At 38.2% G+C, this 26,239-nt stretch overlaps 2 protein-coding genes across 2 annotated transcripts; both read right to left on the reverse strand.

Moving 5' to 3' along the window:
* Positions 1-6,132: 6,132 nt before the first annotated feature.
* On the reverse strand, positions 6,133-17,647 carry rps15a (ribosomal protein S15a). The gene is made up of 5 exons (XM_057844492.1): positions 17,524-17,647; positions 16,520-16,657; positions 16,338-16,417; positions 14,854-14,939; positions 6,133-6,270 (listed from the first exon to the last, which is right to left on the reverse strand). Exons 2-5 carry the CDS (start codon positions 16,650-16,652, stop codon positions 6,177-6,179), a joined length of 393 nt encoding a protein of 130 aa, XP_057700475.1. The 5' UTR covers positions 16,653-16,657; positions 17,524-17,647; the 3' UTR covers positions 6,133-6,176.
* Positions 17,648-18,498: 851 nt separating this feature from the next.
* Positions 18,499-26,001, reverse strand: notum2 (notum pectinacetylesterase 2). Its single transcript, XM_057844491.1, has 12 exons — positions 25,912-26,001; positions 23,237-23,776; positions 23,014-23,066; positions 22,253-22,348; positions 22,086-22,146; positions 21,881-21,993; positions 21,676-21,778; positions 21,142-21,330; positions 20,920-21,020; positions 20,164-20,311; positions 20,030-20,077; positions 18,499-19,859 (listed from the first exon to the last, which is right to left on the reverse strand). The coding sequence occupies exons 2-12, from the start codon at positions 23,542-23,544 to the stop codon at positions 19,556-19,558; spliced, it is 1,524 nt and encodes a 507-aa protein (XP_057700474.1). The 5' UTR covers positions 23,545-23,776; positions 25,912-26,001; the 3' UTR covers positions 18,499-19,555.
* Positions 26,002-26,239: the final 238 nt, after the last annotated feature.

Raw genomic sequence — 26,239 nt, forward strand, 5'->3', positions numbered from 1 at the left:
CTGCCAGCATTTCCTATTCAATGTCAATAAACATTCATCATTTAGCACCTCTTAACCCATGCTTTACAGTTCAACAGACTATGTCACCCATAGAGGTGATCTATGGAGAGCAAATGAGAAGCCTTATAAACTCAGCCTCATGTTGCCTGGCTCACATTGGCCTCCCTGTATTACGTATACATTAACATCCTTTGTTCATTGCCTGCTAATTAACCGTTGCTTTACATTAAATGAGGACAGCTGCTGCATCGCGTTGCTTCCACAGCAGCAGAGGGATCCCCAGGTTAGTCGCCGAATATAGGACTCTGGAGAAGCATGACGCCCTTGAGGACAGCTACGGGATGCACGCCACAATGGATGACTGCATTCTTACCTATAAATTCACTCCTTCCTAACTACCCCATTTATCATTTTGCACTTCACATGCAACTATAGAGCCAAACCTCCCACCGCTCTCGATCAACCTGTTAAATTAGGCAGACAGAGAGAGCACGTGAAAGGGGAAAGCAAGAGCAGCAATGGCTTAAATTAGTTTAATGTAATGCAATTTCAGAATCAGTTTTTACGGCCACTGAGCACCTGGCCTGTTTGTTAGCCAGGGTTCCTACAGCTCAAGACAAGTTAAATTCAGGACTTTTGTAAGAATTTTTAAAGTTAAATTTGATCAACTTGATATCAAAGCAGAATTGAAAAGAAAAAAATCGCGACATAAAGTAATTTAGTCCAGTCGTGGCTAAGTCACACCCCATTGCATGACATACTGTAGGCCAGTGATCTGCAACCACTGGGCCGGGGATCGGTACTGGTCCATGTCACATTTGCTACAGGGCCGCAAAGAAATACTAAATTAGATGTTAACGACCGCAATCTGGTCTGTGCCTCTTGACACATCAATATGCCTTTCTATTCTATAGACCCTACCCACGTGACGTCACAACTCCGCTCTCCTGAATGGTACCGCCCACTTGTCCGTCAAAACATAGTGTTAACCTGTTACAGCTACGTACATTTCTCCTATTTACAGCGTGTTTTTCTGCTCCTTAACATTAATAATCAAAATGGTGAAGGCGTGTGTGGCTGTTGGTTGCACTAACAGAGAAGATGGAAGGAGAGACTTGAAGTTTTACCGTATTCCGAGGGATCCAAAGAGGAGAGCGAAATGGACGGCTGCAATTCGACGTGAAAACTGGGCACCAAAAAATCACCACAGACTATGTAGTAGTCATTTTATATCCGGTAAGATGCATTTAAGATATACTTAGAGGGTTTGGGGCTGACAAATAACCACAATTAAGATCATTGCGAGGCTAATCGCCGACAACATACGACGTAGTACGACATAGTTTCAAATTCAAGATGTTTGTGACTTCCCTTTCTTCCACCATCGTTATTTTTTGAATAATATTTAGCTGGTCCCAAGTGAAAGAAACTGGCCTCGTCTACGGGGCTGACAAATAACCACAATTAAGATCATTGCGAGACTAATCGCCGACAACATACGACGTAGTACGACATAGTTTCAAATTCAAGATGTTTGTGACTTCCCTTTCTTCCACCATCGTTATTTTTTGAATAATATTTAGCTGGTACCAAGTGAAAGAAACTGGCCTCGTCTACGGAGCTGACAAATAACCACAATTAAGATCATTGCGAGGCTACTCGCCGACAACATACGACGTAGTACGACATAGTTTCAAATTCAAGATGTTTGTGACTTCCCTTTCTTCCACCATCGTTATTTTTTTAATAATATTTAGCTGGTACCAAGTGAAAGAAACTGGCCTCGTCTACGGGGCTGACAAATAACCACAATTAAGATCATTGCTAGGCTAATCGCCGACAACATACACGTATGTATGTAGTGAGAGTGCAATCGCTAAACCATATAAACATTAAAAGCCTTAACTCCATTGACAAACGACATGAAATACATTAGACTTGACAGTGGATGTTAGCAATAACAAAAGATTTTGAATTGAAAATTTCGTAACTCACCTTTCCAAGCACAAGATAGATTCCTGCCGAACGAGGACCTGTTTCACCCAACCAGCAACGAAGTATTTATAAGCCTCCAAGCTCTTGAAGTTTTTCAAATTTTCGTGGGAATAGGCTGATTTTGTGTGGACAAGATAATTGTAAATATCAGCGTAGCAGATGTCAGGCAGACAGGGCGAAGACAGTGGGTCGAAAAACATCGATTTGGGCATCAAATATGGATCTGGCGACTGTATAGAACGAAGCTTTTCCACATAACGCCTTTTATGCAACACATCCAGTGAGTTTACGGCATCAGAAAGCACCGGGTCTTCCATGAAATGCATTTTAAATTCCTCAATCAATTGAAAACAATGCTAATACAGAGACAAAATGACGGACAAGTGGGCGGAACGACACAGCGAGCACGTGGTTTTGTGACGTCGGTGGGTAGGGTCTATTGACTAATCCGAATAGGGATTTGTGTACGTCGCCCTCTAGTGGTTCACCACCATTACTGGGGTGTTTGCACGGAGTCTGTCAATGTAAACAGGAACATTAGCTGCTGTTGTGTGCTGCGGGCGACGGTGTCTGTGGACTCCTTATTTTACAGGGAAAAGGCCACCTGCTGAGCCAGAAGAGGAGAAGTCCATTCTGCATAATATGTGGCTAAAAGCTAGCAAACGAAGCAACAAAAGTGAATGCACTGAGAGCATCATACCTCATGGCGAACCATATTGCTAAAGCCAAGAAACTGTTCACAATTGGAGAACTCATTATGCCTGCAACCAAAGATATTTGCCATCAAGTTTAAGGGGAGGTTGCGGTTTAAAAGGGTTGATTCAGAATATGGTGAAATTTTCCCTGCACTAAATGTTCGTTTTAGCTCTGTCATGTTGTTATATATTTACTGTAATTTTCTGCCACACATTGCCAGTCCATCAAAAAAGGCCCACATCACACCGGTCCGTTATGCAAAAAAGCATCACACAAGTCACATCAATTAATTGTGTCTTGTTTATTCTTACCACATTCTTGCACCTGCAAAGTAAAGACTTTCATTTAGTTACATTTGGGTGAAATCATGCAAGAACCAATGAATTGGGTGGCATACTGCTCCCCATAATCCCAGATAATTGTAACAAATTTTAAATGATAAATGGAGTTTATGCCTCTCACTGGCACTGCAGATTTATTAGATTAATTTGTGCAGCGAGAAATTTGTGTTTAGAGAGTTTTGTTGCCGAAAGTGACTATACAAAGTCTATTTTTTTCTCCCATTGAAAAAAAGAACAAGGTGTTGTACCTTATCCTGCTTGTACTAGAGTAACTAGACTAAAAATAGAGAAATGTTGGTATTCAAAAATGTCTAGTCCTATTTGAAATTAAAGTAAATTAAAGTTTAGACTGATTTAAACAACAAATCAGGCTGCTTTTAGTTGTAACCACTAAAAAGGAACCATTATTTTCATTCCCGAAAATTCGCTCCTTGTTAGACAGGGTAGGTTTGTCAGTGTTTGCTGTTGTTGATTTTTTTTATTTTTTATTTTATTAGCATTGAAAGTAGGTTTGTCAGTGTTTGCTGTTGTTGATTTTTTTAATTTTTTATTTTATTAGCATTGAAAACATTGTTTGCCACAACTTCATTGTCCAAAAAATAAGCAATTAAAAAAAAATTTTTTTTTTAATTAACGCAACAGTTCAAGGCAAGGCACATAACAGGAGATAACTACTGAAAAGGTCGTGCCAAAGATGATTATTTTATCTATGCCTTACCCAGCATGTTATGTTTTAAGCTCCAAAAATGAGCTGCCTGGATTCACCTTTCCATTTTCACTAAGAAGACATACAAGTATTTGTACTAGAATCACGTTTTAGGCCTTAACTGCGATTCGAATTTTAATTCTTGGATCTCCCAATCAATCATAATTAGTCCGGCTGTTTTCCGACCAACATGAGGCATCAGTTGTGGCTGCAAGCGAGAAAACGAATTGCTACTGCCATCGCGTGGCCACTTAAAAAAAAAAAAAAAAAAACAGTCCAGTCCAGTTTTAAGATTTTACCATGAGGGAAGGTTTTATAACTCCGCTTAATATTTATACTCCATGGGAAAACTATGACCAAGATGTTTTCCCTTCCTTTCTACCGAAGCACACAACTCAACACATAATTTCAGTGTTAAATTTGACTGTTCGTGAATTTAACCCTTTATAGGGGACTCAATTAAATCATCGATAGCTATCGATGGCGCTAGACGTGCAATCCATATGGACTGGGTGAGGTCGGCAGCGATCATTCAGGACAGTTGTCTCCAATACCGGTCCTCAAGGGCCGCTATGGGTCCTGATTTTTGTTCTAACCGATCCAGCGCAGACAGTTTAACCAATGAGGTTCTGCCAAAACAAGCAGCACCTGAATGCAATCAACTGATCACTGTAACTTTATTATACTATAAGCCACTACTTTTTCCCTCCGCTTTGAACCCTGCTGTTTATAGCCCAGTGCGTCTTATATGTGGCGGAAAACTCAGGTGACTTAAAGTTCCACTCTAAGACCCTAAATTTGGCCAAATTTCAAAATTGTCCTATATGCATGTGTGATACTTCATTGGAAAGCTTACAATCTAAATTTCCTGAGGGAAGAAAATTAGTGAACAGGAGGGCATAAAAAAAAAAAAAAAAAAAAAAAAAAAAAAAGCAAAACCCTAACTGGAGGTGAGAGGATGACAGAGCATATTTAAAGACGCCATGATTTTAACGTGATATTATCGTGTACTTCTTTTCGACCGAAAAACTCCATGTAGCATGTATCACCGAGTGTCAAGACACAGCTGTGAATGGCCACAGTCAGATTTTAGGGGGATTTTCTGTGTGAAACATGGTAATATAACAAGGGTCGCAATTGCAGAAATTGTAGACATCAAGGAGTGGTCGAGATTTTCATATTTACCCTTTTAAACATAACACAAAGATTTTGGGACATCGAGGCCACACTTGTATACCAAATGTTAATATTGCGGCCAACTAACTCAAAATATAACATCCTCAATTGTGGAGGACTTTAAGGCGTTTTTTAATTACCAAAAATGTCATTTAAAGGGATACTATGAAGGAATGTTAAATACTGAGGACATCAAGACTAGAAATACTATGTCAGATTATGCCAGGTAATGCTCCTTTATCCATATGTTGCAGCCATCACAATGGGTCTAGTAAGTTTTCAGTTTCTGACAAATGTGATTAGGTCTTAGCCGATAGATTTTACAATGCAAATACAGGCAAACTAATATTCATCAGAATGTACTGTTGACTCTGACACAGTAATACTCAATTCACATAAGAGCTTAACAGTATAACTCTCCAGGAGTATTACCAATACATTGCATCATGAGGTTGCTATCCAGGGGAATAGTAAAACAATGAAATTAAAATGAGCATTTGCAGACCATTAGCGGTCCTGATAAGATAACCCAGTCAGTCTTCAGACTGATTCAGCCCAGTTTAGACTGTAAAGACCCTTATACGTCATGAGGAAAACTGCCAATGGAGCAGTAAAGCTGCCTACCATCAAAGCATTTGAGTGCAGTGCAGTGAAGCCATGGGTCTGTGTGCTTTAGTCCACGAGGGGCATTTTGGACAGCAATGTTCCATTAACAGCCTGTTAACTCTCCCCCACTATGAGGTCAGACATACACTACAGCGGACCGGGACAAGATTAAATACACTGAGGACCCTGGAAATGGTCAAAGAACTGCACTGGTGGACATGTGTAGCTTTGCACAAGCTACAGAACAAATAGCAAGAATTAACACTTAACAGCAACTGACATATGAGCAAGGTCATTCGGGATACAACTAAATGCCCAAGTTATGTAGAAATTAAACTAATGGTTCAATTAAAACTGACTTCCTTTTAGAACTTCTACTCAAAATTATAGCTAACTACTGTAATTTAAAGAGGGATGAAATTACTGCATGGAGGCTATTAGCTTTCTCGAGACGAAGTAGAAGTCATCAATAACAGTCAAACACAGTCTTTCTGAGCCAACTTTACAAATTGCCGTTTGGTCAATGAACATGATCAATCTATACAAGCCAATGGAATCAAACTCAGTTCTTTTCATTTAAAAGCCAGATCATTTGGAAGTAAAAAATGAATCGAGTGGACCAAGAACCATGGTTGATTTTATTTTCAGTTTACATTTTAGAAAAAGAATCCAAGGATTTTGCCTCCTGTATGTTTCCGTCTGGCCTCTTCATGGTCCATGATGCCAGCTGAGGTGGTCAGTACAATGTATCTGTAGAGAAAGAAGGCCACAATTCAAAATTTGCAATTGTAATTTGCTAAACTCAAAAACCCACTCCAAGGTTTCTGCAGGTATCATCAAATTTCATTTAATGCTTTTTAATAACACTTTAAACTAGTTTAAAGCCTAACTGCAGATAGTTTCAAATAGAAACACAAATTGTAAGTGTTAATGAAAATTTGTATCGCTACAAATAAAAATGCAACTTAAACGCAACGAACAGCTTGATTCAACTTCTGTTCCAGTAAGAACACAAGGCAAGGAAGGCCATGCAAGCATCGAGGAGAGCGAGGAAAGGAACACTTAGCAGCCAATGGGTAATACCTTCAGCCCTCAAATTAGCAAGCAGTGTCATTGCTGGTACATAAAAGTGACTCCTGGGCTTAAGATAACGTAACCTATAGGAAGAAACGCGCTCTACCCCCGTGCCCCCAAAACACAACATGACCTCTCTCTGACGTCACCTCTGCACTCACATGCATAATCATAATGACATTTCGCTAAATTATGTACAAAATGTTTTTTAAACCTTGAAATTTACATACTTTTTAATACCTCCAACATTTATTTTAATGCTTCTTAAGGGCTGAATTTTGACAAAATCCATTAATTGACTTTTAATGCTATTTAATGACCTGCATAACCCTGCACTTTCCCCCAGTCAAATACAAGTAAAATGCTCCAGTACCTCTTTTTATGAGAATCACAACAGAGCTCTAAATTTTAAAGCTACAAAATGGAAATTTAGGGGCACACAAAGTACATTGGCTTGCAAAATTTCATATTTGAAGGTTTACTGTTGTTTGATTAGTAAATCCGTTCAATTGTGCCATACAGTGAACCCCCTCAGCCCACATACAGTACTTGTAACCAGCCATTTCAAAGTGTGAGCATTCTGTAAGTAAGACATTTTGAGAACTGAAGGTCGATATCACAATACAACTTTCCCCCCCCGGCCAAAAAACAGTCAGCTGTGTGGGAATATTTCAGGTACCAGCAAAGCAAAGTTGGGTTCGGACTGGAGGAAGCCCGCTTTCCCACATGTGAACACACTTCAGAAGAGCGTCAAGGTACATCCGGCGAAATACTTTCAATATAACTTCTCATTTTACAAGACCACTACCCATCACAATTTGACAATGTCAAGGTACGTTACATTGTTTAAGTAGTGATTGGAAGCAGCTACGATATAGCATTAGGAAGCTGAAATAAAAAATATTATTTGCTATTGTTGAATATTCATTAAAACAGATAGCAAATTCTGAATGTTTGAAACACACATTGACCTCATAAATCATTTTGGATGCCGCTTCTCACCAGAGAGAACTCGCGTACAGATGGTGGTACTCCTCCCACACTATACATGTGCACGTTACCGATTTCAAGGTGTAGTGTGGTATGAACAAAAAAAAAAAATCACGGTTTCAAAACCACTAAAAATTTTTGTCATACCGTCCCTCCAGTGTTAGCCAAGTTTCCCCTACAAATTAAATATTCTGGCGCACCGCCACACCAAAATAAAAGCCACCACGCCGCGCAAGAGATTTTTTTAAGGCCGTTTCAAACTAGCGGCAGCCTAGTGTGAAGGGTTCAGGAGCAACCTATTCATTGTGTATTGTAATGTCCGTAACTATGAGAGGCCCCCTTAAGAGACGATCGGACGGGGAGCTGTAACGTAGAGGGAAGCAAGAAGGAGATGGGCGAGATAGCGGTCACATGTCGCGGGAGCCTGCGGTTATTTTGTTATTGTTTTTCTTTAATTATTGTTGCCACAATAAAGTGGGTAAGCCAATAATAACTCCCTTCTTCATCCCATCCGGGACATTACAGTATTTGGATAGGACTTTTCGGCGAAAGCGAGCGGTGGACGGCCGTCTTGGACAGAACGGCAAGTTTGAATGAAACTGCGCCGAGAGGTGGGCAGTGCGCCGCTGCGCTAATGTCAACAACGCATTCAATAGCAGAGGGGGCATGCATACTTATATCTGTGCGATCAGGCTGTTTCAGCAGATGGTTATAAATCACGGCTGACGAAACCTTGATAATGCGCTTTTTTTATCCAAGTTTTGCGAGCTGTGGGACACTCGAAAAATGATTCTCATTCTTTTTCTTGCTGAGCTAATTGGTACCTCGATGTGCGTTTGTGTGGAAATGTAGTTCACGAACAACAACAAAAAAAACCACTTTCTCACCAAACTAGTAAAACTCTTTACACGGCAATCAGAATTTCCCCCTACTTCTTAAAATGGGTCCATTACAAGGGCGTAGGCTTGGTCTCAATATTGGTAGGGACGATATAAAAGAATAACCTCCATGGACACTTTTTGCTGGGGACGGGAATAACCTCCATGGACACTTTTTGCTGGGGACGGGACATTAATAAAAAGAAACAGATTGGGTGAACGGGGGTCAGTGCTACATTTCTCACCAATATGAACCTAATTGATTGATAGGCTAAATGATCAATGCAAAAATAAATCTGTATTGACTTGTACTAACTTTCACACTGCAAATTTATAACGTTTTAATCTGATAATTTTTCTTAAATATATTCTAATAATTTTCTCCGTCTTGTTTTGATTGTTAAAGACTAGTTAACAGATTAATGGGTCAGATTATTCAATTTACTTCAGGTAAATATTACCAATTGTTCATATTAAGCCCATACATCTAAAGGTTGGTCATTTTTCACCAAAATCAAGGGGGGAAATGCTTTCAAATAATGTTTTGAACATGATCACTCCTTGAAATTAAGAACATTTCTGACTATGAGTGTGACAATATCTCGATACAGCGATATATCGCGATATTTTGCAACCCGATGGGTTATCCATATGCTCCCGCCAAGAATCGATACTTTTATTTATCATATTGGCCATACAATGGAGTATAGATGCTGTAAACTGCTCAATGTTTGTTGAGCAATTCCTTGGCGGTCCACTAGGGGCGCTCGGGAGTGGCGGTGAGGGTAAAGTGCGCACAAGTTGTCTAGAGCAGAAGAGAGGAAGCTCCAACTGGGTTGAAAAAATAAAAAAGCTCCGTGAGAACGGTGGAGGGAAAAATGAGAAAAATATTGCTACAAATCACACATGGGGACACACTTTAGATTTTACACCAACAAGAAAGGAAGTAAGGTGAACAAGGACTTTGCTGTATGCAAGATTTTGTCTAAGAAAAATAAGTTTCACTGGGAGCTGGTGACGTAGAGGACACCGGAGATTGTGAGCTTCGCTTTCATCACTTGAGGTAAGAAAGTTTTGCAATGTAATTGACTTTTTAATTTACATGTATTATTTTGATGACATTTGGTGTTGAATGATATAAAATAAACCAGGACCCTAAACTGGATGAAAATGAATATCGAACAAGCCCACGTGAATTTACCGATTTATTTGAGAACCAATTTCCATCTAGTTTACTACACAAATTGCTATTACTGTCATTTTGATACAATAAGCTATAAAAATGGTTTGAATAGGTTCCAAGATATATAAAGTGATGTGCATGATAATTAATGTAGCCTACATATTAAAAATAGGTCATTATTGATGTAGCCTACATATTAAAAATAGGTAATTATTGAATTTTTAATTTCTATACATTCAATTCATATTTTTTTTTTAATTCAATACTTCCAACACAAAAAAAAAATCAGGATTTCAACTCAAACGCTATGAAGTAGCTAATATTTTTTGTTTTATTTTGTTGTTTTTAAGGTGAGGAAGACTGTGACTGAGCAAGTCTGACATCTTAAATGCTGAAGCAGATAGCTGAAGTGCTCAAACCAAGCAACAAAGGTCATATACGAAGAAAAGACCCACCAATTTTATCATTGCCCCACTCCAAGCTCAACTGCTGACACATACGGCACTTTTTATTTTATTTTTTTAAAGATTTTAAACTTTAAAGAAATTAAGGGTGCCATTCATCATGATCTCTCCAAGCGATATCAGTGGTCGTGGTTGGTTTCCTCTATATGTGCAGGGGCACAATTTGCAGTAGATTTATATTTTACAGCAATGTTGCACAGAAAAGGTGTCACTGTGTAATAAATGACTTAATGAGTATTTTTTCTATTTTTAAATACCTTTTTTTTTTTTCCCGTTTCAACAGTTGTATCGTAGAATGTCATGTATCCAATTTCTGACCAATATATCGATAATCGCTGTATCGTGATATAATCGTTATCGTGAGCCGTGTATCGCGAATCGTATCGTATCGTGAGGTGCCCTGAGGTTCCCACTCCTATTTCTGACGAAACAAAGCTTTTTTAAATACACTCACCTTTTGCTTAAAATAAGTGTTAAGGTTATTTTCAGATTTTTCTTATTTCAAGAAATCTGAGTAAAATTTACTTGAAGCACTGGCAGATAATTTCCCTTATTTCTAGTAGATTTACACTGAAAACAAAGGAATTTATAGTCATCAGCGAATCAAACGTGTTTTTGAGGGGTAAAAAATGGTGTAGGTCTGAACATAAATTCACTTAATACTGGTAGGGTCAATTCTATCCTTACAAAATATGTGAAGACAATCTAAATGACCTCTATAACTGAACTCATTATATAATGCAAATAAGGTTGCTTAAAAGTTGGTGGGGACTATTTCAGCATCCTGAAAAGTTCCTAGAGTTATGTCCCTCACATCCCTATGCAAACCTACACCATTGGTCCATTAAGAGAAGGACTATTATTGTTGTGCTAATGTGGTACATATTAGGGCCAAATAAAAGGAAAAAGAAGGACTACGAGATGTAAGTTGTAATATTGCTACGAGAAAAAAAGTTGTATTACTATGTAGGGTAATGTAGCTGTAATCAGCTACGCATTTTACGTACATATACCATAGCTGAGAGCTACGACGTTAGCCTGGCTAATGAAATATTTCACATAGATCTTTGTTATGGTTCTTCTTGGGAAACAATGTGGGGGAAAAAATTGTCATATGACATGACGCAATTGTGCCGTGGCACGACATGGTGAGGCAGTCCAACTCCGATGCAGCCCACCACCGCAGCTTCAAGAAAATCCTAGGGGAAACCCTGATTAGCTTTAGTTTTATGTCCCCAAAATGCAGTGAGAAATCCCTCGCTTGCAGGCTCTGCCCTCCCCTTTCAGTTTTTGCTCAGTATCACTAAGTCAACTGCGCTACACGATAGCTGGAGGAGGTAAAATACCTGAACTTTCCCCCCCCATCGAAGAGAACAGTCGCTGGTATACGAATACTTCGGCTACGCAAAAGCTACAGACTGCCTCAGCTTAGAGGAGAAGGGCTAACAAACATGTAAAACATGTTTGCGGAGGGTCGCTGCCGAGGAGGCAATACCTCCAATATGATTTTGCATTTATAAAAAATTAAAGGATAGTAAACGCTGTCATGAACATTTCACACCAACTACAACAATTAACTCCAGCGTTTTTAGTGTGTCTAGCAGTGGTAAAACATACCATAACGTAAGCTTGTTAACGAGGCAGATTACGTGGCTATATAGCATGCCAAGACCGTTAACTAGTTTCCTCTTCAACATTAACATACTTTGAAGTCTTCCGCTATTGTAAAAATCTGTTTAAAATGTTCTTAACATAGCCGTTGTTTTTCTCTCTCTGGCGACTGTGTTGTGTATCACGTAAACATGATACAAGTCATACAAACATGCTTCTTTTTTTGGGGGGAAATAATTTAATTATTTTTCTTCTGATGGTGATAATTTTGAGCTGGCTGCGGGTTTAGACTCACCTAAGGGACTGTATTCAGTTCAAATTTATTTAGAATATAACCCAGACATCTCGACATTTTTATAACCCAGACATATCAAGGTAACACATTTTAGAGCTGTAATTGCAACACCGTGAAACTTTTTTTTGCCTAAGGTCATCATACTGTCAGAATATCATACCGGCAAGTGATGTGACATTTATTTCTTAGTCAAAACAAAGTTTCATCAAAACTTCTTTTCCCTTCCAACAACCTGGTGGCTTGACTAAAGTAATTTCGACCCTAATATTTACTAATGGAATGTATCGACTTGAATATAAAACTTCTCTCATTTGACATTGTTAACCAACCACTTGGACACTAACATCGGTTTTTAGTATTACAAACAGTCATAATTAGGACATTTATATTCAAGAATTGATGTAAAACTCTCAAACTGTCCAAACTGCAGTCTGTCAGTCATTGTTGACTGGATGGCAGCATGAAATTGTAGCTGGGTATTAGTCAAAATATTTAGATGAAACATTCTGTCGCCAGGAAGTGTTTTAGCAGTTCTTTTAATTACCTAGTTTGTTGTTTTGTGTTGATTTCATTCTTCTCTTTGCAAGTTGATTTGAATCAAAGAGGGTTAACTCATTGTTCTGCTTCTGCCTACACTTTGCCCTCAATTTGTCATCAGCATCCTTGTCATCTCAAAAGTGTCGTAATCACCATTGAAATGTTAAAAATCTGAATTGTTTTAAATCTGGTCATTTCTGTCCTCAGGGAATATAGCATCTATTTGCCAGAAGGTCTGGTTCTGTCAGATTGCTATAACTGCTAATATCATAATAATATCAGCCAAAAGTGCGCCACATTTATTGGAATTCTATTTATTTTATTTTATTTTTTTTTTGACGTTTGAAGGGTATTGTACTTTTCTGAGTCAACCAGACTTAAGAATGTGACATGACGATTGTATAATATTTGTGTTTTCATACAAGCTCCACTTCCAAGAATCTTAAAATAACAAAGTTATCTATAACTCTTGCATAATTTTGTCGCAAACATCCGTAATGACCCTTCATGCATCCTGTACTTTTACAGACGTGCATCAAATTCCAAACTTTTAAAGAACCACAGTAATATTACATTTTTAACCCATTTTTATGGTTAGCACTTTTTAGGAAAATAACACCCCTCACTCAGGACAAAAAAAAAAAGCTATAGACCCTACTCACCAACGTCACAGAATGACGTGTCGCTGTATCCGGCCGCCATATTGTCCGTCTTTGTTTATCCGTATTCTCAATGGTTTCAATTTGTCGTGCAATTTATAGTGCAATTCATGGAAGCCCCGGTGCTTTCAGACGCTGTAAACTCATTGGATGCGTTGCATAAAAGGCGTTATGTGGAAAAGCTTCAGTCTATCCATTGCCAGATCCATATTTGATGCCTAAATCGATATTTTTCGACCCTCTGTCTTCGCCGTCTCTGCCTGACATCTGCTACCCTGATATCTACAACTATCTTTTCCACAAACTCGGCCTATTCTCACGAAATTTTGAAAAACATTAAGAGCAGCACACACTAAGCAACATTACCCTGTGTGATTTCTAAAATGGCAACAATCAAAAAAAAAAAGTTGATTGCGATGGCCAACGCTTCAAGGATAGGTGGATATTGGACTATTTCTTCAATAAAACATGCAACAACTGTGTCTGCCTCATTTGCAAAGAGACAGTTGCTGTTTTCAAAAAGTTCGATGTGACGCGATGATATTACCGAACAAGACGTGCTGACATGTACGACAACATTACAAGGAAGATACACAGCGAAAAATTATAGCAACTTGAAGCTAGTTTAATTTCACAGTATTAATTTAATTTCAGCAGTATTTCGCAAGAGCCCGAGTGTCGAAAGAGAACGCCACAAAGACGAGACTGTTGAAATTATGAATTAAAAACAAATAATAAAGCAAATGTGACACACAGAAGGGCTTGCTAACATTTGTTTAAATATATTGTTCTATGTAAATCAGCCAAGGTAGCCCCCCGCATTTTTACCACACCAAATCTGGCCCCCTTTGCAAAAGGTTTGGACACACCTGTTTAACTGATGATCCGTAGACGAGGCCAGCTTCTTTCACTTGGTACCAGCTAAATATTATTCAAAATGTAATGATGGTGGAAGAAATAAGCATCTTGAATTTGAAACTGTATGTTGTCGGCGATTAGCCTCGCAATGATCTTAATTGTGGTTGTCAGCCCAAAACCCTCTAAATATATATTAAATGCATCTTACCAGATATAAAATGACTACTACATAATCCGTGGTAATCGTTTGGAGCCCAGTTTTCTCGTCGAATTGCAGCAGTCCATCTCGCTCTCCTCTCCGGGTCTCTCGGAATACGGTAGAACTTCAAGTCTCTCCGTCTATCTTCTCTGTTATTGCAACCAACCGCTACACACGCCTTCACCATTGTGATTATTAATGTTAACGAGCAGAAAAACACGCCATAATAGAAGGAATTTACGTAGCGGTAATGCGTCAACACGACGAGTAGACGGACAATATGCCGCGGAGGCGTGGTTGTGATGTCATGTGAGTAGGGTCTATTACTGTGTTGAAATCATACTTGCAGGGCAAATGACAGTTGAGCAACTCTCAAAGATAATGTAATGTTGCAGCTACTATCTCGACTTGAGCAAACTGTCACCAATGTGTTTTTGATGAGTAGCACAATATACAGGCAATGTTCAGACTAAAGTCACTTCTTTAGACAAAAAACACTTGCACCTTGGATCAAAAGACAAGGTACGAGCCATACTGTTCCGCCCACCATAAACACTTCAATACACTGCCAAATATGTTTCTCACCCAAACTGTCTTGAGGGCAGAAGGTTGTTCTGCCACTTCTCCAGATCCTTGAGCTGAAGATCAAAACGTGGACTGATCACGCCACACTATAATAAACAAAAGGCACAAATTATTGCATTTACAGTATCTGGAGTAGCTCTACAGAAATAACCTGTACTTAATCATTTGTACTGTAGATTGACATCAAAAAATTTTTTCCAACACAACACTAATGATTCAAATAACTTTAAAGTGAGCAGTTCACAAATTCCTCAGTAACTAGTGGGTTAAAACTAGAGGTGGGAATCTTTGGGCACCTAACGATTCAGAGACTCCGATTCGATTATGAATTGATTATTGATGCCCCCTTTCCCCCATTTTTTTTTTTTTATGTTTTGTATATTTGTTCCAAAATTGTTAAAAAATCCTCTCAGGCTAAATAAACCAAACTACTATTTTAGTATCAAGTTACCGGTTAAAAACAGTAAATAAAATACTCAGGTTCCCATTCTGTATCCGCAGCTTTAAACTACATTCAATTAATTTAATGTTGTGAATCAACCGTTAAAAGTTAAAATTGCGCCCGTTATTCCATAATTTCCCTCATGTCTACTTTCAACTTGTGAAGGTTTTAAAAATTTTATCATTTCAAGATAGATTCAAGTCAAGATTTTGCCGATTTAGGGGTATTTTAGATATAAAGTAATTAGGTTCTCTACAACAGAGCTGTACTGGCATTTTAGCAAACTCAAAATCAAGCCAATACTGAGTACACCTTCGGAACCTGAATGTACGCATAGGCTATACCGGCAATGAACTGCCCACATGGATGGTTTTAGTTTGGTGATTTATTCCAGTCATTCAGCAAACAGTCCACTTTCCAATGCAGCTCATGCTACGGCGTGCTATGGTCCTATGGTAAAAACCGTGTGTCCACCAGGTGCACTAATTAACAGTGGCTCTCTCGGCGCACCTTTATAGTAAAATACCTAATGACATGAGTAGTGCCCCCTGGTGGCAAAAACAATAACACAATTTCAAAATAAACACATTGATGCACTGAATTGTGACAGTGAATATGGCTTCTACAGAGCCTTCTAGAGAAGTCTACTGCTTTAAGATGGCGCCTGTTTACTTGCGCAGAAAAGTCTGTCATTTCACATCTAGTCTAGATATATGTGATATCTACCATAGCCGTATGCTGTCGTATGTTTGTAGCAACTAGCAACTGGGCGCTGTTTGTAGCGGCTGACGGCCGCAGTCAGGTATTATTGTTTTTTTTTTTTTGTTTTTTTTTACCTAGCGGCATTAGCTGCACATATTTAATCTCTGTCCGTTCCTCATTGCGTCCTGAAGACCGCGGTGACTGCGATTTATTTCCGCTTTACCTGGTATAATTCAATAATCGGAATTTGGATGTTTGTGAAGCGTTCTCGAATCTTCCATGGCCGAATCGCGACTAATCTAAGAATCGGAAATTTTGCACGCCTCTAGCTAAAACCTACCTTGTTCAGCCTTCCTGTGAGATTGACGACGATTTTCCCAGCTCTATGGTCATCAATAATCTCAAACTCGCCAATGTACCCTGAAAACACAGAAATTCCTCATGAAGAGAATATTTGACCCTCCACAGAAGCACAGCCAATCACATGCAAGAAAGAAAACTCCGCAGGTAATTTACACCTACCGTGCTTCATCATGACGGTTAGGAAGCGCACAATGACCTTGGAACAGGGCCTGATGAGGACCTGGCGTTTCCCACGCTTTTCAGCATTATTGATGCACTTCAGAGCATCTGCGAGAACGTTCATGCGCACCATGATGCCTGAAAAAAAAAAAGTGTTCGGTGAAAAAAAAATAAAAGGACTTTTTCTTACTGTTCATTGAAACACTAAGATCTGAGGTTTTTTTTCTTAATAGATGAAGTACAAAGAGTCATTTAACATGTGTGGACACGGATAACATTACGAGTATAAATAAACGAGTCAGACATAGAAAAACGACTACGACAATACCCAACATTTTTGCAAGATAGCATAGCTGTGCAGGGACAGACATTTTTGATTGCACATCCATGACTAAATGCATCAAAAGCGACAAACATTTCAAACTAGAGCAGGAAAGACGACGGACCCTATCTGTCTTTTCAGAGAGCTAGCGACAGAATGTGTATCGAACTGCAAAAAAACAACAACAAAAAAACAAAACCACAGCCACGAGAAGGCCTCTGCAATATGAACTATTCCATAAATTTAGGGTTTTAAAAAAGCCCACCACAGCACGGTGCATTTCGGAAACCGTCTCTGATATTCTAGCCGTAGCTGTGGTTCGCTATGGAGCCTCTTCACGAATTGCCATTTACTGGAAGCGCGAATGATTGAAAGCAACATTTGAAATTATTTGCCACTAAGCAATGATTTCAAATAACTGGCAACATTAAATAAAAATCGTATTCAAAAGAGTCATCCATTTCTAAGGAGACATGGCAAGCACTGCTTGAACCTAGCACAACAGATCGCACATGGAAAAAGTCCCTTAACGATGCCGAACTGTAGCCGAGAGAGATGATAACTACCTCAACGTATTACTGCATATATAAATGTCATTTTTATTTTATAACTGATAGTTTAAACAATACGATGGCGTTGATATTTACTAGATTGTACTTCACAATATTAAAAGACATCTCACCGGTTCTGCAATATGGCGGAAAGAGGAAGTGACTTGTGTTTGCAATGCATTATGGGAAAAGTACAACTATCTTTCAATTATCACAAAACCGCCGTTCCGTGTGTTGCCGATAATGACATTGAAGACGTGACAGTGAATACTATTAACATTTCACTCATTTGCAGGTATCGCACTTTAAAATATCGATTAAATTCACGATTCATGAGAATAGAAATGAGTCTAGATTTAAAATGAGCATCCTCAAGTGGTAAGGATGAATGACTACAGTTTTCCCGGTGTGTATTTCCGACATAAAAAAACCCAACAAAAAAAACCAATTCATTTTCACATTCAAAAAATACACACGATTGATTATGTTGTATGATGATTATTATATTATTATTATTATTAATATTATTATTGTGTTGTATGAACCCCTAGATATGTTTGCCATTGTTCTCAATGTTTTTCACATCTGTTTCTTTTCAAGTTTGAGAAAGAAAGAAAGAAAGAAAGAAAGAAAGAAAGAAAGAAAGAAAGAAAGAAAGATTTCATGCAAAATAGAAAAATCTTACTTCATCATATTACAAGACCAACCAAAGAATGAATTGCTCAAAGTACTTTATTCCAATGCAATATATTTTAAATATTTTTTTATAACAACATAAGACACACAAACACACATATTTTTTAAACGAAATATTTATTGCAAAAATTTTTTCGTGAATTGTATAAAGCTTGTCATATAAACTAAACAAAAAAATGTATGAAAGAGATTGCATGCAATAAAATGTATGCATAAATATATCAGCATAGCCTTGTAGGCTACAGATAAGAATTCAGTCACAGTCAGTGCGTTTGAGCTGACATTTTAGAGTAAGTAGAATAAGAGCAATGGTAGATTCTTACATTACATATAAAATCAATTGAAAATCAAAATTAGCTAAAGCAACACTTGGTAACTTTTCAGTTTTAGTCGATTTTAGCGACACCGGTGGACAAAAGCAGTAGTGTTTTTCCCTGAGGAAGGCTGCGTTTCCCATAAAGAGATGCGCACACCCGCACAGCATCGTAAAATTAAGATCTCTCGGTCGCCTGCAGATGGATTAAACAACATTTCGCTTTACAGTGTTTGTGTGAAGGATGAATAGTAATAACGTAATTAATCCAGTTGTAGCTAAACAATAGCATATGAAGGTCAGCAACCCTGTGGCTTGGTGTGGCTAACACCCCATCCGATCTCGTTAGGGCTGATTTGGTAGTGGGGTGCTGGTGTCATACCAGCGAGTGAAAGCCAGGCCATTGTTTAATCTTGAGTATTCGTTTATCCTGGTGGCCACCCTTTTTTTCCCCTCCTCGGACAAAACTTTTCGTCTCTTTTGTTGCTCTGCCATCTTTGCAGTATTCGCGCGAAAGCGATCGCATTGACTTCCGTCTTTATAATGGATGGGGAAAGGGGGAAATGACGTATGCCGTAAAGCAGTCAGCACATTTATATTTTTTTGTGTGTGTGACAGGGGTCCTGCAACCATCCTCAAAGTTAATTAGTGTCGGTGAAACTAGTTGCTCCAACTAGCTGAGTGATACTTGTCACTCAACTAGTTGTCAGTCGACATATGATCACAAACGTTATGAAAATATTTGATAAAGATTGAAAAGTTACATAGTGTTGCTTTAAATAATGGTAGGCTGGAAAAATCCCCAACTAAATTGACAAATGACTGAGTATAAATTATATAAATAAATATGCATGTCAAGCTAGTAAAAAAAGTTTCATAGCATGAATTTTTTTTTTTAAATGTTTTGGGTGATGCTGACAATTTGTAAGATTCTTGTTACTTCAATAAAAGTGATATTGACTACGACCATGCCCAGTTCAATGTTTAAAGTCTATTGTTTTGAATAGAAGAAATAAAACAGCAACAAAAAACATTTGAATCTTAGGTTTGAGGCTTGACACATGGAACATACTTGGGTAACAGGATTTTCTTTACTATTTTGATGGTTACATGAAAAATAACACCTGACTCAGCCTTTTTGTGTGCTTTTAATGTTAGCCACCATTGCTGCCCATGCTTGCAAGGAAATCTGCATCCTTTTTGGGGTTCAAGCCTAGCCTCCGAAGGTCAAGTCCCATGGCTACCAGCATCTGAGGCAAGGTGAGCTCCTGTTGGGTTGCCTGGTTTACCAAGGTGGGGCAGGTGGGGTTACACTGAGGCCAATGGCAATCATCCATTAAGTAGAACGGACATCCTTTGGCTGGAGTTCTGTTGTTACGAGTGGCTTCCAGGCTTCTGTCCCAGCAGTGCAGGGCGCGTGGCAAAGAAGTGCCTCTAATTTGGAAAGTGTTCCAGTTGCTGAGAGAACAACAAGTATTAGAGTAAATAATGGTGTGGTGGTATAATAAAGACAAAAAATGAGAAGCGACAATTTAAATTGTATCGGCAACATTTTGGGTCCTTTGGAATAAATATTTTTTAGGTAGAAGACATACATAAATGTGCAACCACCACATAAAGAGTCATACCTTTTGGTGATCACTGTATGAGAAAGGCAGGAAGGAGCGAATACTGCTCTATAGAAACAAAAAAAGGGCACATCATTTGTGAAATTGTTGCTAAATTTTACAATGTTATTCCAAAGTATTCATTGAGGACTTACGCGACATCTCTTAAGGAGTTCTTCATCTCTGTGCCTAGGTTCTGTATGTATTGCCATTGTTCATTGCTCATGTGCTGTCCTCCAATGTAGATGTTCTCCACCCTAAGTTGTTCCTCATCAAACAGCCATTGCACAACAAATAAGGGTGCTGCAGAGAAAACAAGATGGTAACTGCAACTAGCATGTAACTAAGAAAAGTAATTCTGAGAAATGAGCTAAAATAACGTGAGGACTAATATTGCTATAATTATAATACCCCCCTCAGGAATTTACCTTTAACTTTCCGTGCAAGGTTTTTTAAATTATTTGGATGGAAAAACATACATTAAACTTAAATGAGTTGTTCATTTTGTTCTTTGTGTGACTTTGTATCTGTGTTGAGAGGTAGCAACCAATGCAAAACTCAAATTAATATTAATATTATAATATTTTCATCATCGACTTGTCCAATCAATTAGTTTGTCACTACAAAGACACTACCAAAGAAACAAACAGATATTGTGAAATCAAAAAATGAAAACTTGACATAGAAGGAGGGTAAACCTGTGTCATTCAGGTCACTCATGGAATTAGATTATTAGAATATCAATTTATGTATTTCAGGGATTGAAGAACAGCAACTTTTATCTGTAGCCATACACAGATATGATGTGTTGAAACTTGAAAACCTTACAAAAAATAGATAATCCATGGATCACATCTGCTTTTGAGATTGAAATATTCAATACATTTAATCAGATTTTGAAGGTCCCTTACAAGTCAAAGTTGAATACAGCTTGTAGCCAAAGAAGCATTGCCATTCTTCCCCTTTCTTATAGAGGCGACGGCACCTGTCAGGCACTATGCCATTCCACAACCTGAGAAAGCAGGAAACACATTTTAGGCTTTCTTGTTATAAATGTCAACTGCCCTATAAAGTTTGAATTACACAGTCATACATGAATATTGTACAGCCAGACTGAGTTTCAGTAGTTTTACCTGAGGCCGACCTTTATAGCATCTTCAGGTGAGCAAGTAACCGTTTCAGGGCAGTCCGGTGATCTCTGGTGTTTACTTTCAAGAAACCAACCAGAGTCGACCAGACCTCGGACCTGTGCCTCTGCACCCAACTGCTCCAGATAACTGGCAACACGCTCAATATTCAGCAAGACTCCTGTACCCCCAGCACTGAAGTAAAATACGTGGAAGAAGATTTGACTTATCGCTATATGTAAAGACTATAGTTTGCAGTATTTGCTTGGAAAATCATGCATTTGTGGCTGGGGCATGAGTGTGACTAGGCAGGTGCACAGTCAGCGGCATGCACGACTTCACTACGACCATTCCAACATTCCAAATTACGAACGAGAGAAATCAAACCAACATTACGTTCCTTTTAAGCAATATTTTGTCGCAGTTAATGTTTGGCTACCAAATCGTGATGGTCAAAAGTACTCTGCTAATGAGGCAAAAATAGATTTGTGTACAAAAGGTGCAGTCAGCAACACAGCTTGAGCACGGAAATTAGCTCACCTTGTGCCAGACAACAAAACAACCTTGGCCTGCTTGATTCCTTTGGGAATAAGGTCTTTGATGACCTCTCGGATAATAAGTGATCCCATGAAAGCATACTCAGCTGAGAAAAAGAATAGATAGTGAGGGCAGGAGAGGTACACACATGCATGCTATTGTTATTATCCAACTGCGCAAATCTAGTTTTCTTTCTGCAGAGACACACTTGCATTTTTATTTCTATCCCGATCTTTCTCTCTCTCCTGTCGTTGCTTTGGAGGAGGAGTCGGGGCAGGCCCGGTGCCACTCCAAACATCACTAGAGCAATATGGGATGACTCTGTAGAAAAGGACGCATCCGCATATGAACCCAATATACGGTACAACCCATCCAACAGTTTCTAATTACATGATAATTAAGGATATACCTACACAATGTTTGTGCTGTGCCAATAAGGATTCTCCTCCACTTGGGAAGACAGTATGCCACGACCTGTAAATCAAACAGTCATTGATTAAACATAGCTACTTAATATGCCAAAAAGAAGACTTATAATGAAATGTGTGTATGACAAGAACTATGTGATAAGTTGCTTTACCACTTTTTGTCAGAGGCCACCCTGTTGAGCTCATTAGTCGAGGAATATTTTGGTACCTGGAATCACAGGTCTCTTTGCTGTAGCAGCACCAGCCACCTAAGGAATAACAAAGATTAATATTAATTATCCAGGCACAGAATGACTTCTAACCGCTACTTAACCATAGAGGCCTAAGTGTTGAATAGGAGTTGGGGGGAGAGTAATGCACCTGCCGCTATCGCTATCAATGCTTTCTCAATATTTGACAATGTTTTTTTTCCCCAGTCTTTGTCATAATGTAGAAACTCCTTATTTTCTAATGTTGTTCTTCATTATTTCACTGCCATTAATTCACAAAATACATACCAGGTATTATTGTATTGGTTTATAAATCTGACCATATTTTGATAGTGGATCCGTTTTGATCTGTGATTCAGCCCAGCCTGAAAATACAAAACCTTTGCAGTACTTTGTTTGTGTGTCAAGATTGACCTGTTTTCAAGTTCGAGTATGTAAAAAGTACCTTTTTTTTTTTTTTTTTTTTGAATAGCCGAACTTAAAAACGGGTCAGTTTTGACCTAACCGCAATACAAGGGATATAGGGATATAAAAAATATATATATATGGTGTAGGGACCATCTGAAATACACTTAAGTCTGATAGCAACAAATAAGTAGAAACACAAGATGATATCACCATCTGAATTCCAAAAGAGTGTCAACGCTCAAAACAAGTTGACCTCTGAGGGACAAAATTAACTGGAGTGTTTTTAAAGTACTCACCTTCCAGAAATAACAGCCATCTGCGGCTCCCTTTGATCTCTTTTAGGTAGAACCTACGCAACCACAAATAATTCATGATGAGTGAAGACAAACATTGCAAACTTCTCAAATTTTTGTATTCATAACTAACTATTTACCCTATAAGTGAAATTGAATTTATTATTTGCCATACATGAAAAGAAAAGATGTGAAAGTAAAATTCTATTTCAAATGACCATCTCACCCAGCTGGTGTCCCATCATTACATGTAACGTGCGGGTTTTTGAGAAAGTGCAGCTTCATTTCATCTGCCTGCTGTTTAGTTGCTCGAGCTCCAGCAACATCTTCCCTTGTTGATTCACCTCCACCGTTGTCTCCAGTACCTCGATTGTTTGAAACGCTCCCAGTGGAGAAAGCAGCCTCGGGTGAAGTCTGGACGCCAATGTTTGCTTGGTTCCGAAGTGTAGATTTCTTGGCGGACTGGACTTTTGTATTCTTACACCAGTTCATCCCCAGCAATAGCAAAAAAACAACTTGGCCAAATATCCTCATGTCTGCAGATGATACAGTGCAATAGTAATTTAATTATCATTCTTTAATTGCATGCAACAATCTGCTGTAAACTGTTAAAATTAGAAATGGACGTACCTATTTGAAAAATGAGCAAAGGAAGTTGCTGAAGTTGACCAGCAATTGGCCTGCTGATGAGATCACTGGTAGGATGTGTAAGACGATGATACCAGTCTTAAGTAGAATTGAAGATTTGAACATGCTTTGATGAAGCCTGCAAATCATCAGTGAGCTTTATAGTGCCGCCATATGGATCAGAGTTCCTCCCATTTTTTCGTGAAGCTCCAACTTACGACACGCATCGAGGGGGAGGTACTGGATGACCAGGGGTTAGGAGAAAAGATCTCCTTAACATATTTCTTTGCACACATTCATGAGCAAAGCACTTTGCCATCTGACCACAACTCAAGAACATGCTTCCCCGCCTGCCCCCCACGTTCTTCTATTTCTTTCTTCTCTTCTCATCCCCCTCTTATTGTGTCTATGCTCAAAACTGCATTTGTCTAGACATAAATTCACCGTTATAAAAAATACAAACAAAATTGCAAATGCTAATCTGAAATAACTACTGTCCATTATTTAAAAAAAAAAAAAATAATAATTGAACATGTATTGAAAAATATTGCTTTCATTGATGCAAGCATCCATTGATCTATTGTGAAATATTCTCAGAGGCCAAGTCTTTAAATTTTTTTTTTTTTTTTTTTTTTTAATGGTAAAAATGGAATTATGCAAATTAGATTTTTTTTCCCCATAGTTCAATAGCTGACCAAACACAGCATCAGGTAGCCTACAGGTACAAACTTTCATGTTGCATAAAGCCTTTTAAGACAACCGCAACTGTCTAGTTGCCATGCCAAAATGAAACAACCTGGATAAATGATAATATTAAAAAACAATCAGTTTGGCATAACATGTGCACTTTTTTGCTGGGGATAGGACATCAATAAGACCAAACAAATTGGGTGCACGGGGATCAGGGCTACATTTCTCACTAATATGAATGTAATTAATTGAGAGGGTAAATGATCAATGCAAAATAAATCTGTATTGACCTATACTAACTTTTATGTGCATTGGTTCAGGTGATACACCATTCAATTCAAACCTTTGTTTTCAAAAACTACTCAAGAAACATTTTGAACATTTCCAAAATAGAAGACTGGATTTGATTAGCAAATTTAAATTGCAATATTTGAACATTAACATACACAATAAATTCAAACCTGTTAAAAATCTCAACTATCCAAGAATGCAAAAAAAAAAAAAAAACTTTTGCTGTAAAACCACTCAACATTGTCTGTCTAAATAAAGAAATTGAATATAACTGAAAAAACTTCGTCAGACGATAACAAAATTAAAAATTGAGCATTGAGTAAAACATTAATGCTTTTGTCCACAAGCACAGCCAAACTCAACATAAAATGAAAGGTCTTTTGAGCTGCTTTAAGACCACATGTATAAAATATAAAAATGGGGAGAGGGGTGCAACGCTCGGATCACTAAATTTCTCAGTTTAACGTTAAAACACTACTGCTTCTGTTCACAAACGCAGCAAAACTAACTCAATTATGATTAATGTATGATTTTCTGTAAAAATGTCTGGACAGGCTGCAAATATATTTTTTAAAATAAATAATGTAGAAAATAAATAAAATTTAAATAAATGCAAGTCATCAGCCAATCAAACGTGTGTTTGACGGGGGGAATGGACCGGCACACTGAGCAAGTAAAAAGGGGTAAATGTAAGTCTGAACATTATTAAAATAATTCACTTAATAATGGAAGGGTCAATTCTATCGTTACAAAATACGGGAAGACAATCTAAATTACCTGTAAAACTGAACTCATTATATAATGCAAATATGGTTGTTTAAAAGTTTGAGCACCCTGAAAAGTTTGTAGTGTTATGTCCGTACTGTCCCTTATGCAAGCCCTTCACCTTTGCAAGAATTTATTGATGGGATTGTAATTTACACTGATGGACTACATCTTGCTGTTAGTTTAACTTTTTCTTAGTTTGACATATGGGAAAAATATTATAAACACCTAGCAATGTGTTGAATTGCTGTTATATACACAAAATAACTTAATGAACAACATATGATCTGTGCATTTAAAATCTGATTCAGCACTTGACAGCTTCCTTATAAAAAACTTTGCAGGTGTATTTGCCATCGTGTCTGGTCAGTGTTGAGCATTTCTGACCACTTTATCCCCTGACAGAGTTTGAAATACAGACTTAATTTTTTTTTATCAGAGACTTGTGTACTATAAAGTTAATAGTTAAACATTTCTTTCCTTGGTTTTGATTGAGACATTTTAAGCACAGTGTCATAAGGGTTTTACCTGTGGCTGTGTTTCCATCCAAGGCTGTCTGGATACTGCAGACTCTTGGAGAGCATATTTGATGATGACAGACAGACTGTTTGAAACTGATCCTCTGCTTTACCCATGGGATAACTCTATGGTGACATAGCACTGATCACGAGCCTTGGGGTTCTGAAATTCTCATCAATGAAATGCACACCACCTTAACATGCCAATCACAGCAAATGATGGATGCTTGAAAGGCCAAGTATACAAAGACAGTACGGGACTTTGAGGGCTGAATGGGACACAGGATTAAAGTGAGGCACAAACACTAAAAGAAAATGTATAACCATAGTAATAATCA

Source organism: Corythoichthys intestinalis, chromosome 8 (assembly GCF_030265065.1).
Source record: "Corythoichthys intestinalis isolate RoL2023-P3 chromosome 8, ASM3026506v1, whole genome shotgun sequence".
Classification (NCBI taxonomy): Eukaryota; Metazoa; Chordata; class Actinopteri; order Syngnathiformes; family Syngnathidae; genus Corythoichthys; species Corythoichthys intestinalis.